Here is a 13832-nt window from a genome sequence, read left to right as displayed (position 1 = left end):
ACTGGTGTTTTAGGCCGAGTTGGTTATTGGGACACTTGCATAGCCTGTCAAAGATCATCCAGGGCGAGGTATGACAGGGACGCCCGCGCACCCACTACACTTCTTTCTGAATCTCGAATGGAGTTCTGCACGAAAGAATGGTATTGGGAACTCTGTTCACATGGACCTTCATTGTAGCCTCCGCCAGGTATCTCCCAATGATGCCAGGGTCGTCGTCCTCATTATTACTCTTGTCTTTTGCCTTATCAACCTCAAATTAACTCGAACCTCTTCGAATTCGATCCTAGCTAAACGGTCTTGCGATTTCACTATTTCGATGTGCTTTTATGTGATGAAATCAATTAATACTGTGGTCATTGATCGCTTGAAACTTTGATATTGCCACATTCTTCGCCACCCTCGACCAAGAAACCAACGTTGATTAATTTGTTGGTTTCCTGCTCAGCATTATTTCATTTTTGTCACGGTGACCGCGTGATCGGTGATATTTTTACGTCAGGAGTCGAAGCGGTGCGGGGATACGCCGAGGAAGGCTAAGCCTACGGTAGACAGATGTGATAAAGCGTGCGCGCGAATGGCTGTACATCCAAGACTCATCCAGGACTGCGCAACGGCGTCCCTAGCAGACTAACGACAAGCTGTACTCCCCAGTGCAAAACATGACACTCGACGACAATGCATGGTCATTTTCACAGCCACTATCCATAAAAGGCAGGCGTAAGTGAAATCCCTTCCCTGACAGTACGCGACGTGGCTGCCACCATTCCGAGCCTAACTTGCTACTGGTCCACATGCCAACATAAGCCCTAGCTCACACTTTTAACGATTAACCACGAGTACGTTCCATTAGCCATGGCTACTCACGAACAAGAACACGACGAACCACCTCGCCCTTTTTCCATCGATCTCACCTTAGAACTCGAGCGCCAACTCGACAATGAATCAAACCCGAACTCGCCTGTAGATGCCACAGAACGTCCTCATTCCCTGGATTCGCATGTCCTTGCTTCAATCGTCACTCAACTGAGATTGTCACTCGCAGATGTTACAAGAGAGCGAGATGAGCTCTCAAAAACAGTTGTTGAAATGCGGACTCGCGAGGCAGGAACTGCGGACATGCTTGAGCATATGACGGAAAAATGCTCGAAAATGCAGGAGGAACTGGATGGTGCTCGTACAAGGATTAAGGATGACGAAGATACGATATCCATACTCAGGACGAAAGTCGAGGAGAGCAGGTTTGTTTCACACCCGTATTGTTTGCACAACGTGCCACTCACAGTGCTTCCCAGGCGTGGCCTCATGCGTCTACAGTCTGAAAATCGACGGGCGAGTCAAGTACCCTCAGCTCTTGACTTGTCTAGAGCGGGTATTCCTTCCTTCAATGGCCCACCGTCCTCTAAGCGTGCATCATTAATTGGATCCACGACTGGGCGTAATAATACCCATAAACGAATATCATCAGTCTCTGACAACGCCCTCGACAGCTCTCATTTAGCATCCCCTATTCCCACTCCAACTCCCGCGACTTTCACCCTTCCTGATGTGCAGAAAAGCAGGTCCCAACAGCCTTCCCACACGAGGAGGATGTCTGGCATGCTCGGTCGTGGGTCACCACCGCAGTCTCTTTTCCCTTCGGAAGAGTCTGCCGAGTTGGAAATGCTGCGCCGGGAACTCAACGCTGTGAAGGCTGAACTTGACGACGTGAAGCATGAGCTGAGCGAAACAAATGAAGCTCGCGAAGCATCAGACACTTGCATCAAAGCTCTACGGGAATTCATTGAAGATAACCAGGTTGGAGCTGTGCCAAAGGGTCTTCCCCCTTTGCCTGCAGAGGTGAAAAAACCATCACCACCACCACCAGCTGCTGCTGCTGCTGGGTGGGGATTCAAACTCTGGCGAGCAGATTCTTTGGCGCAGAGTCCTGTGTTGGCCTCTCCATCCCCCGCCGCACCCGCCACCCACACTGTATCACCATCCTTATCATCGCTGACGCCCCCTGTTCCTCTCACCAAAAAACTGGGCGACTTCTTCGGTGCTCGTGCCACGCCAGTTGCTGCTTCTAAAACGTCACAACGCGTTGAACAAGAGCCAGTGTACAACGGCATGTCTGATACGTCGTCCATCGAGGATTCTGTAGTCGAGCCCATCAGCCCCGCAAGCGAGCGTCCTCGGCCAACTGTATACGTACGAGATGCCACTAGCGTGACATCGGAGTCATCACGCGATCTTGGCAATCTCGAGGGAAAGCTACTTCCCCCAGGTGCCGATGGAACCCTGTCCCCTGTTGTCATTTGATTAGTGTACTACAGGCGTTTCTGATCTGGCTCTTCATGAGCCCTCCCTACTAGACATTCGAATTCGTTTTCTAACCTCGAACCCAGTTCAAACGGGAATTTTACAGACACACTTTTCCGCAAATATAGCATATACCTCTGTAATGTACATGAGCACGAGAGCGGGAAGGGAGAACAGACTATCGCTTACATAAATCACTCGGATGTGTCCTACTCACATGGATAAATCACTTCGAAGTCGTTCCGAACAAAGCAGAGATAGAAGATGTAAAGATAGGATAATTCTTCGAGAGTTTCTATTTCCGACCTTTTTCGCACGTTGTCTGACTATAAACCAATTGAGCGCCTTGGCTTTTGAGCGACTTGGTGCCTTGCTGAGAAGTCAGAAGCGAACACATAACGTTCCCTGTCAGCAAGATGCATACGCAGCCTCCGGAAGTATGCTAAGCCCAGTGAAGGTAAATGTTCAGCGAAGCCGCGCGTTAATTATTTTTATGCAATATCGAATAGGCTGATGGTCTATGCGCACGTTTGATTTGTGAGAGGTGGATAAAGTTACCAACGGAACGTTGGTGGCGTGTAACCTGAGAAGAATGAAGGAACGATATGTGTGTACCATGCGTGTATTCTGCCACTAACATTGGGAGCGGAAAAGGGAGGGAAATATGTCAGCAGAATGTCAACATTTCGACGTCAATTCGATGCTGATGACTGCGGAATGGTGGCCAGCTTCAAGTTCTCTCGCATGCCCCTCTTCAATCGGCGAATAGGGTTCACTGGTGTCAAGCTAGGTTCTGCTGACGCCACTACTAGTAGTAGCAGCAATGGAAGTAACGTTCAGGGTCGCTGTGATGAATAGTCAACAATACATATCGGAAAGTACAGACGTACTAGACACAAGTCGGGAAAGACGACTGTTTCAAACATCCACGGAATTCCAGTCTGTCCGAGGCAGCGCCTAGATGTGATATGGCTAGTCCAGGTGGATACTCATCGATGCATCGCAGAGTTTCAACGACTCATGGTCCGCAAATCGTAATCAGCGCCGATCTAAAGGCATGATCGCGGGAGTGATCAGCTGACCGTGACTCGGTACACCACCAGTCAAGGCAATGCACAGTTCAGCGCCATCAGCAAGTGCGTCTTCTCAGCGTGACTTGTCAGTAGCGTGTGGCAGTGTTCGAACTGTCTGTCAAGCTTAGACTCATGGACACCGGAGGGGCGAAGGCGGACATAGTGTTTCGGCTTTCAAAAATGAATAGTGAGTATTCCGTAGTTTTCGTGTGTAGATCTACTGTGATCCATAGAGGCCGGAGGATAGTTTTATAACCTCAGTCTTGAAGAGGCCGTGACTGTGATTTGCGATGATTAACGCACTTGATCCTTTCGAGATAAGGCAAAGCGTAAAAATTTCTTGCGACGGGGAGAGATTTCTGCGGTTGGAAATTCAAAAGCGGTGAAAAAAGTGAAACAGTACTTCTCATGGACTAGTCTTGGATGCGGTTATCACATCATATTATGTGAGGATTGTCGAACGCCGGCCATTGTAGAAGAACACGGATGGGATGAATACTCACCGGGTGCGTTCGGTTCGACCATCGCGGATGAATGATGGACTTGGACGATTCGAGTGAAATATATGTGCCAACCGCTGATAAGGCATGCAATTTCCCATGCGCTTTCAATTATTCACGGACTCCGTAGTGCGAAGCCGTCCTGGAATTATCACAGTCTCACATCGATAGGACCATAGGCCGCCACTAAGTTGTGCGGATAGAGGTCTTGTCATGAGAATACCTTGAGGCACAAGGAGAAGCTAGTGAGCAAAATAGACTCCAAAATGGTGGAAAGGGAAGTAAGCTCAATCGCAATCGTTGATAGTACAAATGTAGAGTTAATGATCGGGAGATATTGTGAGATACGATTTGTTGGCGCTTTTTTGATATGGCTTCTCAGACTGGCCAAAAGCAAATTCCGTGAACTGCATTCTGATTAGTTTATGTCGTATACATGAATGTCACTCACAGTGCCCTCGTATGTGTACGTTGCATTGGTGTTGTTTACTGATGCCACGGGGACTGGGGGGTGTCCTTCTCATCTCGTCATCGCTTGTCTGGCGTCTTCCGTGCTTCTTTTCGGACGCTATGAGCGGTGTCCACTGTCAAATGTCCCAGTGCGTGATCTATTACTCCACGGACGATTTTTGGACGTCTCGCCGGGGTGCAAGGCCTGGACCGTCCTTTTAAGCGAGAGATGCTTAGCGGTGACACGTCATGAGTGTCAGATAACAGATAGAACAGAATCATGCTGTGTTACCTCGAAGGCTATTCAAGGGTCCATGCCATGGTTGCAGCAGATGCATTGCATGTCCCGCGCGTGCTCACTGCCCTCCGAGTCGTAGAACAAATGGGAACCGATCATGATGGTTATGGAAGTCACGGAACGGCGGAAAAAAAGGTTTACCCGCAATGAATTGAAGACTTGTGAATGGCGTAGAATGTATGAACGCCTCGTGTTTTTTTAAATCTTGATAGAAGAATGTATTCTGGAAGTAAAATTACTATGAGGGGGGTCACCAATGTCGTACTGTCACTCCGCGTTCGTCTTGTGAGGTCAGCGACGTTCAAATACATCCGTGCCGAGGGGTCGGCAAGGGGGTCTATAGTCCGTTTAATCCACATTTGGAAATTACAGTACAAACCTGATGTAATAATCAGCGCGGAATTTAGTTGGACATAGTTCGCATACTGAATTGAAAACCATCACACTGTGATAATTATGGCCATCTATCTTCTTCTCTCTTGCCATCAGTCTACATAGCCCTTAGGGCCTCCACATGCTATCCTCCCCAGTTTCTCCAAATCGCATGGAGCAAAATCTCTTTGCTGATGCAGCCAAGAAACGCAGAAAAGGCGCTACTCGCCTTTCGTGTGCAGAATGCAGGCGGTAAGCCACAGTAACGTATGCATAATCATTACTCAACTTTTATCGTTTTACAGTCTAAAGTTGCGTTGTGACAGAGCGATTCCTTGTGGCTCATGCGTGAAACGTGGCTGTGGTGCCATCTGTCCAGATGGTACGACTCCAGCTCAGCTCAATTCAAGCCAACAGGCTGATCATCAATCTCATAGGTTCTTTGACAACCGGCCAGGGGAACAGGTAAGCGGTGCATAGTGTTTCAAGTCGAGTACTATCTGATCATGTCTTCTAATACAGATTTGTTTTGGCATCAACTCAAGAGCTTCACGAGAAAATATCAGAACTCTGTCAACGTGTCCGGGAATTGGAAGATGCTCTTCGACATTCCCACTCTCTAGTGGCTGCAGACAGGCATCCTCTATTAGCTGACGACTTATTGAAAATCAAATCACCTTTACAGCGCGAGCCCCCAAGTAACAGAAACATGCCTCGATGCGAAGCCAAGGAAGAAGAGCAGAACGGCGAGGTTGTTGACGCTTTTGGTTCCTTATCGATCAATGCTTCTGGTGGTGCAAAATACTTTGGCTCCATTGCCAACTCCTGGGTGCGTGAATACTCATTCAATGAGGTTATTGCTACGTCTGATTACGAGTGCTCCAGTATTTCTTACAGGTTTGTCCAAGTGGTCAAACTTACCCCTAATAAATTTCTAAATATTTGCAGAATGAAGCAAACGAAGATCACGAGACTGATGGTGATCGTCTTGCTGCACTTCAAACCGTCCTTCCCTCCGATATTCTCGCACGAAGTGGCGCGTTCCCAATTCTACCCTCATCACACACATCCATTCATGTTGAGAACGTGCGGCTAAGAACCCTCTGCTGGTACCTTCCGGAGCCTGCCAAAGCTCAAGAGATATGTCAGACCTACTATCGCCTAGGTGCATGGATGTCTGTCCGCTTTCTTCTATCGTAGTGAAAATAATTCTGATTTTTCCTCGGAAGGTACAATCCCATAAGCCAACTGTGCTTCTACGAAGATATATATCCCCAATTTTACACCCCCAATGCCGGCCCGCCCTCCGATGATCCTCTTCTATCACACAAATTGTCTCTCGTCTTCATGGTTCTCGCGATTGGTACCCTCATGGATGTACACCAACCAGCCTACAATGTCGAAGCCGAGAAATATCACCAATTAGCTCGGGCTGCGCTATTCCAGAGCTCATTGTTCGAAGATCCGACTATTAATGCCGTTCAAGCTCTTGTAAGCATACCACGAGGAATTTTCGGATCATATCCTACTTACACATACGATTTCAGTTTCTCATGACTTTTTACCTTTTTATGTCGGACCGACATGGTTCCAATTCTGGCGCACGGTGGGCTATTATGGGAATAGCTATCAAAGTGGCGCAAAGTGTAAGCCGTACATAGCCAAGGGCCCTGGTCTATTATGCTCACCTGGTCACTTGGCAGATTGGCCTGCGTACGTAATGTTATCGCACCCCAATGAGGTTTGAGGTACTAACGTTACATTCTCATCCGTTAGACCGAGATCCCAGTCGATGGGGCGTGGATCACAAGGAGACTCTGCGTCGCAGAGAGCTCTTCTGGGAACTATACACATACGACTCGTGGCAGGTACGCCCCCATTTGGCATCGTGGGTGCTGTTGATTACTTATGGGAGAACGATGTTCGCAGTGTCTTACCTTTGGTCGACCGGTATCATTCTACACGGCCCATATGGACTGCAAATTGCCATACTCAACAGATTCGTCAGAGGAAAACATTTGTAAGCTCTTACTCCACGGGGATATTTTCTCTTCGATGACCATTACATCACTTTCCAGTCCATGCTTGGAAACACCGTTTCGCTTCAGAGTGCATGAGCGTTGTTCACGACCAGGCTTTTGGTGCCAAAACACCGACGTATGCCACAGTCCTCCAGCTTGACCGCAAACTCCGTGCCTTTCCTGTTCCCTCAGCGCTGCAGGTTGCCGGTTTTGGCGTCTCCACAGGACCGGCTGACACACATTATTCAGAAAGTGTGATGCTCATGTTGCAACGCCATATTGTATTGGCTATTCGGGAAATGAGTAAGTTATTTTTGCAACCTAACTTTGATGGTATCGCGGAACTTGTTTCTTGTCGATATATCGAGGAAGGGCCCGCAGCACATCAGTCTAACAGTGCCTCCTCCATCAGATCTCCTATACCTCCACAGAAGTTTCTTTGCACGTGCCGTAACTGACCATCCAAAAGACCCATTGGGAAGTCCCTATGGTACCTCGGTCATTGCTGCTTATCGCAGTGCGGGCTCGCTCGTTGCCCTCATGCGCAACCTTCATACTCAACTAAAGGAGCCGAGCGAGCGTATCTGGTTCCTTTGGGGTCACCTGTTCTCTTGCGCTGTATGCCCTCTTGGACCTCTACAAATGGCGTTAATCCTCACACATCTTTTTATTTATAGATCGTACTAGGGTCTGTGGTGACCAGATGTCCATCCATGAGTTTAGCCCCTTCGGCGTTGGTGCAATTGGATTCTGCTTGTGAGTTATTCTCGAAGGCGGCTAGAGGGTTCCGTGCACAGTCCGTCTTGGTAAGTCCTCGGCATCTATGCCCACTATAGGCATGTGTCGTGAATGCTTACTGACGGTTTCCAACAGGAGGTGATGCTCGGCTTGCGCGAGAAAGCTCATCTATGCCTCAATGAGCATCGGAAGGGTAAAGTTTCGCCGCTTACTCGTCAACCATCGGAGCCATACTCGCCGTATGACGACGAAGATGAACTGGCTACGCTCGGAGGGAAGACACGTTTGGTCGCGAAAAAGGATTCACTATCAGCCTCATCCTCGCCCGCGGCAGTCTTTGATCGCTCTCCCACATCTATGAATCCGGTAGTTCCTCTCCCCCTCATTTCAGGAAACGCGCATCAAGCGGTGCATCCGAACGTTCTGGCTTACCTACAGACTTTCCCCGCCACAGGACAATCGCATAACACAGGCCCGACATATGTAGATTCATCTGCGTATAGCATGACCCCTGTCAAAGAAAACACGCCTCATTATTCGGAAAATTCAGGATACACTGACTCTCAGGCACCGATGCAGTCCATGGAGCTTGTTGCAGGGCAGTTCCCCAGCTATTTCTCTGTGTTCGATTATGGACTCAGTAGCGAGGCCAATTACTCGCAAATGAACGGGCAAATATCGACAGGTACACGCCGAGAGTCTCCAGAAAATACGATGCATAACACTTGGCAAGAGTTTGTGGCACAAAGCGGTCTCGGGATGGGGTCGTAGTGTTCATGGGCGTCAGACGAAGGAGGAAATTTCTCGTCCTGCCTATCGTGACGCTTGGGCGAGTCCACGGGTTGATACCGCCCGCTTCCTGCTTTTTCTGATGAACTATATATATATGATATTACATTGGGGTAAGATGTACATATACTAGGTGTCTCGTCTCATATACTGTTTGTCACGATATAGTTGTCCTTCTTGTTCTATAGCATTTGTACTTTGATATTCTTCTCATTAGCGTTCTTGTATGATATCTCATCATTTCTTGATATCTTATGATCTCTCACTTGGTGTCATGTGGCCGGAGCATTGTTTAGTCTTGTTTGGCAGTCGAGGGACAACTGTGACCAAGTCGTACACACCGCCAAAACTGGGGAAATAACTCTTCATATTTCGATCTCACTTCTCTTTTTGAGTCTCATGGTAATCTGTGGGTCCTCCTCGAAGACAGGTTTTGGTCGTCGACCTGTGAGCCAGTCCTCAATAAATGTGGTTCCAGCTAACGTGGGTGACAGATACAAAGAAAGGTTGTAGTATGTGGGGATGGTGCTTCTGGTATGTCCTTTTTCTACTTCACTCGACTAAACACTACAACTATTCTGATAGGCAAAACTTCGTTATTGAATGTCTTCACGAGAGGCTTCTTCACTCAAGTCTAGTGAGCACTCCATCCTATGTCTTGCTTGGCGACTGACTAGCATCGCAGCGAACCCACCGTCTTCGAGAACTACGTCCATGATATATATGTGGAGGACCAGTTAGTGGAGCTCAGCTTATGGGATACCGCCGGTGAGCAAATGCGAAGATCATGCCTCTGTTTTGTTCTTTGTAACATCTAACATTTGAAGGTCTCATTAGGCCAGGAGGAGTTTGACCGGCTAAGATCGTTAAGCTATGCAGAAACGCATGTCGTCATGATCTGTTTCTCTGTCAGTTGCAAAAGCTCATCATCTATTGGGACAACGAGGCTTATGCTGTCTTCGCAGGTTGACAACCCAACATCATTGGAGAACGTCGAGTCGAAGGTACATGCGCTCCTGCTTCCCATGGTTCCGTCTCAACTGAATTTCTTTGGGCAGTGGATCGATGAAATAATAGAATACTGTCCAGGTGTGAAGGTGTGTGATGATTTTTGTATCTCTCCCGTTGCTAACTAATCCTTGAAATAGCTTGTCCTAGTCGGTCAGTCGTACCTTGACAACCTCACTTTACAATATGATCTGACATACGATAGCCCTTAAATGCGACCTTCGGGACGATCGAACTGTTCGTGATCGACTCGCTCGATATGGGGCTCATACAGTGCAATATGAGGAGGGTCTTGCAGTCGCCCGTCGAATACGAGCATCACGGTATCTTGGTGCCTATCATTCCTTTTTATACCTCGTTGTTCGCGCGAGCTGACTTGATCATCACAGAATGTAGTTCGAAGCACAATAGAGGTGTTTCAGAAGTCTTCTATGAGGCTGCACGCGTGTCCTTGAGCACGCGGGCAAAGGGGTCTGGGTCTGGCTGCGTGATAATGTGATAACAACATCACATCGGATACATATGTTCATACTTCATCTCGGACTAGTCAGAGCTGTGCTCGCATTCATGCTGTATTTTTTTTACATTACTACTCCACTAATAACACGACACTCATTATTTACCAAGCAATGCATGGGATATACGAATCAGTACCCGATGTGTAGTGCAACAGCGAAGCAACATGGGCGATATAGATGATGCATGAATGAAAGATACCACAACAACAAATGGCGTGATCATAACAAGGTGGTGGCACAAAGATTACAACAAAGAAATCGTGAGTTGGTGCTCGAAACATTGCGTCGCCAGCAATCGACGACGTTGTGAAGTCAGTACTATTCATATATTGAGGGGTGGGACTGAAGAAGGGGAACTGAAAAAGTTGGTGCGCTGCACGGACCCATTGCTTCGCGACTTCATGTTAGGATGGTGGTTGTGATAATGATATTGATGGTGGTGGTGGTGGACGGGCCCGTGAGTCTTGCGTTTCAACATCTTCATCTCGCGGCGAGACTCTTTGCGAGTTTTGTGAGGAGGCTGTTGATTATGAGAAGGTTGATTATGTGGCACGTGGGTAGGGGTGCGGTCGCCGTCACGGACGGGAAGAATTACAGGAGATATGACGACCGATCGGTTTTTGCGGGGAGTCGCCTTTGGAGGCGGTCCCTTATCATGCCAGAGCATGGTGCTGAGAGGACTACTTTTCATGACATTACTGTAGGACAGTACGTCAGATGTGACGGTCTTTGGAGGTTCGGATGCCCAGCCAGGAGACGAGGGAATGTCATTAGAGGATACCGCCGACTCGCGAGTTAAACGGAAAGTACCGACAGGAACTCGGTCCCAGCGACTTAAGCTCTGCAAATGACGATGGAGTTCACCTTCACTCGCTGTACCGTTTCCTAGTGACATCTCCGGCTCAGAGTCGAGATAGGACGAGTCTAGCACATCGTCAAGTTCAATCGGCTCTGCGAGTGAGGGCTCGGGGGTAGTGTGTGATGAGGGTTCATCGGACGATGAAGGAGGAGGTAAGGCAGAAGACGGGGTGAAGATGGTGAGTCGGGATGTACGACCGCGAACGTCCATAATCTGAAATGTCAAGTTAGTATGACAACAAATCATATCGTATAAAATGCGTACGCTACTGAAGCTTCCACCGCTGCTAGAATCAATGCGCCTGCGTCTATGAGCGAGGTGAGGGAAAGGAGAGGGAACATCTTTGTTTGACCCAGTGAGAATGGCCATCTTCTGCGTGACATCGCCGGCTTGTTTAAAGTGTCCCATAATGGGAACACCGCATTGAGATATTCTCCGAATGGGACAGGGTGCACTTCCTTCACCGCTGTCTGTCTGGGAGTGGTCCGAGTCATCGCAAAAGACCTTTCTGGCGAGAATGTCGGCAGGTCGAGGGGACTCGCGGTGGTACGACGTGATTGTTCGGCGATTATGAGGTGCGGGCGAAACTGTGGGACTGACGGTAAATGATGGATTGATGGAAGACACACTCGTAGGCCAACGGAAGAGCCTCATGGCACGCGACGTTGGTAGGCCGCTGGCGTCAACGAGTTCCTCTTCCGTAGTCTCACCATCACTGGTACCAATCACGGAGTCAACCTCGTCATCATCATCATCGCCACGGCCGATTCCCATTTCTGACACCATCTCCACATCGCTGTCCTGGCTGATGGATGCAGTATCCGAAGCTAACAGTTGAGCAGCAGTGGCCTCAAAGGCAAGGTCCAAAACGCCTTGGCCATCGCCACAGCCATTGGTAAAGACAATCTGACCGTCCCATCCCTCCGTCATCTCAAGGTCTGTACTACGCTGCAGGCTGCTAATGCTACTTGTCATGGCATCTGCCTGAGCATCTTGAGGATCAGTAGGCTCGTCTCCTGACGAGCTGTCATCGGAGTTGGTATCAGAAAGATTGTCGAAAAAAATGTCAGCGTCGAAACTCGACTCTTCGTCGTCCGACCAACCAGTCGCAAGGCCGGTGTAAATGACGCTAGGGGCCTGACCATCTGTCTCCTCATCTTCCTCCTCATCACACAGTTCTTCGTCCTCATCCTCGTCCTCATCCTCTGTATGATCATCACTGTCGCCATCCATGTCGACATCACTGAGACCGACACTTTTTTTGCGCGGGCGAATAACCCAATTATTATTATGCGCATCCTTGCGCCGATGTGGCTCGTCACCTAAAAGCTCGCGACGAACGCGTGCTTTATCATGACGCCTCTGCTCCGCAAGAATATAGCTCTCCTCTTCTGCCTCCAAAGAGGAATCAGAATCGAAACTCGATGACTCGTTGCCCGAGTCAGAGGAATCGGATGCCGACGACGGGGACAAATCTGAAGCAGCGACGAAAGTCGGAAACTGTCCAGACTCGATATCGTCGTTGTCCAGATCATCAGTACTTTGATTACTATGATCAGAAGCGGACCCGCCACTGATTAAGGACTGCTTCTTCTTCTTGTTCTTCGAACTGGAGATCTTCTTTGGGATTGTGCCTTGGGCCTTAGTGTTTTGGGGAGGCCTCGAGGACTTTAAATTTGTCCTCGGCTGTTGAGCACTCCTGACATTGGAGCGCGGTCCTTTTAATGCACCTGGTTTTTGTGCACGAAGAGATTGCGATGGGAGATGTGATTGTGATTGTGGCAACGTGTTGGCCTCGTTGCCGTGAATTTGCCGGTCTACTGCCGCAGTCTTGGACAGGTTTCGCGCATCGACGATGCCCATTGATGAACGTCCTTTGCGCTTGTGACTTGTTGGATCTTGGGACGTGTGATGACCATGGCCAACGGTGCTTGACGAAGCAAGACGCTGAGCCTGTCCGAGGGTAGACACGGCTCCCGATCCCGTGATGTTGGATGTCGCGGTGGATACACCATCCGCGCGAGATTTTTTGTTTTGCGATGTCAGTAAGCGTGCTCTGTTCTGCATACTTGCTGGGACGGTGAATTTGATTTTTAGCGACGGCATTACGGGAACGTGAGCGGTGGATGATGAAGCAACAACAGGACGCGCAAGTCCATTGCTTGCGATCGGTGCAGGCGGGGGACGCGGTTTGTTGTCGCAGGTGCAATCTCCATCGCACACTGGACATATGTCGCTGTCGTCCTCGTCGTCTTGAGAGAGGGAATTTACGGCGGCGCCTGCGGAATGGATGAGGGAAGGAGACATCGCTGGGGGCGATTGTTTTTGATAATCTGAGGTGATATATGAGTAAATGTACGTATAAATGAAAGACAAGGAGAGGACAATAGGAGATAAAATGATGATCCACTTGGACTGCCCTCGACATGTTCACAGAAGCAAATGGAAAATAATGCAAATACGGAATATTCCTGAGAAGACACGCGCATAAAGCAGGTAGAGATCAGGTCAGCCATGGGTCAGGCTACCATATTACATGTAAAGAGATCAGTACCAAGTATCGACAAGCGATAGCTTTGTCGCGTGACAGAACCTTGGCTCAAAAGAACAAGTCCGAATCCGAAATGAGAAATGAGAAGTACTCACTGGAGACACGATTTCTGTGCATCTTTTGACTGCAAATAACATGGATAAGATATAGACTCCAGATTGGCTGTTCTCTGCAGCTTGTTAGTACTCAATACTGGCAGCGGCAATAGCGACTGTCGCTGGTGACGGTGGTGAAGAAAGAAGAAATATTGCGCTAGATAATTTCGACCTATCAACTTGCCGGTCTCACGGGCGCGTCCGTAACGATTACATAACAACACTCATATTGAAAATGACAACCGTGCCGGACTTTGTCCAG

At 48.7% G+C, this 13832-nt stretch overlaps 5 protein-coding genes across 5 annotated transcripts; 4 read left to right on the top strand and 1 right to left on the bottom strand.

Moving 5' to 3' along the window:
• The first annotated feature begins 715 nt into the window (after positions 1–715).
• F5147DRAFT_835292 (uncharacterized protein) lies at positions 716–2644 on the top strand. The gene is made up of 2 exons (XM_041443957.1): positions 716–1238; positions 1293–2644. The coding sequence occupies exons 1-2, from the start codon at positions 853–855 to the stop codon at positions 2296–2298; spliced, it is 1392 nt and encodes a 463-aa protein (XP_041295768.1). The 5' UTR covers positions 716–852; the 3' UTR covers positions 2299–2644.
• Positions 2645–4099: 1455 nt separating this feature from the next.
• On the top strand, positions 4100–4808 carry F5147DRAFT_683209 (uncharacterized protein). Its single transcript, XM_041436536.1, has 2 exons — positions 4100–4553; positions 4614–4808. The coding sequence occupies exons 1-2, from the start codon at positions 4312–4314 to the stop codon at positions 4696–4698; spliced, it is 327 nt and encodes a 108-aa protein (XP_041295767.1). The 5' UTR covers positions 4100–4311; the 3' UTR covers positions 4699–4808.
• A 223-nt stretch (positions 4809–5031) lies between these two features.
• Positions 5032–8814, top strand: F5147DRAFT_683207 (fungal-specific transcription factor domain-containing protein). The gene is made up of 15 exons (XM_041436535.1): positions 5032–5243; positions 5297–5373; positions 5429–5456; positions 5514–5820; positions 5877–5888; positions 5940–6166; positions 6221–6482; positions 6539–6637; positions 6695–6704; positions 6768–6859; positions 6921–7011; positions 7070–7315; positions 7425–7630; positions 7690–7818; positions 7886–8814. The coding sequence occupies exons 1-15, from the start codon at positions 5134–5136 to the stop codon at positions 8519–8521; spliced, it is 2532 nt and encodes an 843-aa protein (XP_041295766.1). The 5' UTR covers positions 5032–5133; the 3' UTR covers positions 8522–8814.
• Positions 8815–8839: 25 nt separating this feature from the next.
• F5147DRAFT_632132 (P-loop containing nucleoside triphosphate hydrolase protein) lies at positions 8840–10178 on the top strand. Its single transcript, XM_041432814.1, has 9 exons — positions 8840–8986; positions 9034–9073; positions 9125–9176; positions 9225–9307; positions 9377–9543; positions 9598–9636; positions 9688–9700; positions 9753–9878; positions 9937–10178. Exons 1-9 carry the CDS (start codon positions 8939–8941, stop codon positions 10044–10046), a joined length of 678 nt encoding a protein of 225 aa, XP_041295765.1. The 5' UTR covers positions 8840–8938; the 3' UTR covers positions 10047–10178.
• Positions 10179–13708, bottom strand: F5147DRAFT_683197 (uncharacterized protein). The gene is made up of 3 exons (XM_041436534.1): positions 13571–13708; positions 11189–13257; positions 10179–11137 (listed from the first exon to the last, which is right to left on the bottom strand). Exons 1-3 carry the CDS (start codon positions 13590–13592, stop codon positions 10388–10390), a joined length of 2841 nt encoding a protein of 946 aa, XP_041295764.1. The 5' UTR covers positions 13593–13708; the 3' UTR covers positions 10179–10387.
• Positions 13709–13832: the final 124 nt, after the last annotated feature.

Source organism: Suillus discolor (genome assembly GCF_016758755.1).
Source record: "Suillus discolor strain FC423 chromosome Unknown F5147scaffold_13, whole genome shotgun sequence".
Lineage (NCBI taxonomy): Eukaryota > Fungi > Basidiomycota > Agaricomycetes > Boletales > Suillaceae > Suillus > Suillus discolor.
The sequence above is the reverse complement of the archived record's forward strand: the minus strand, read 5'-3'. Positions and strand labels throughout refer to the sequence as shown.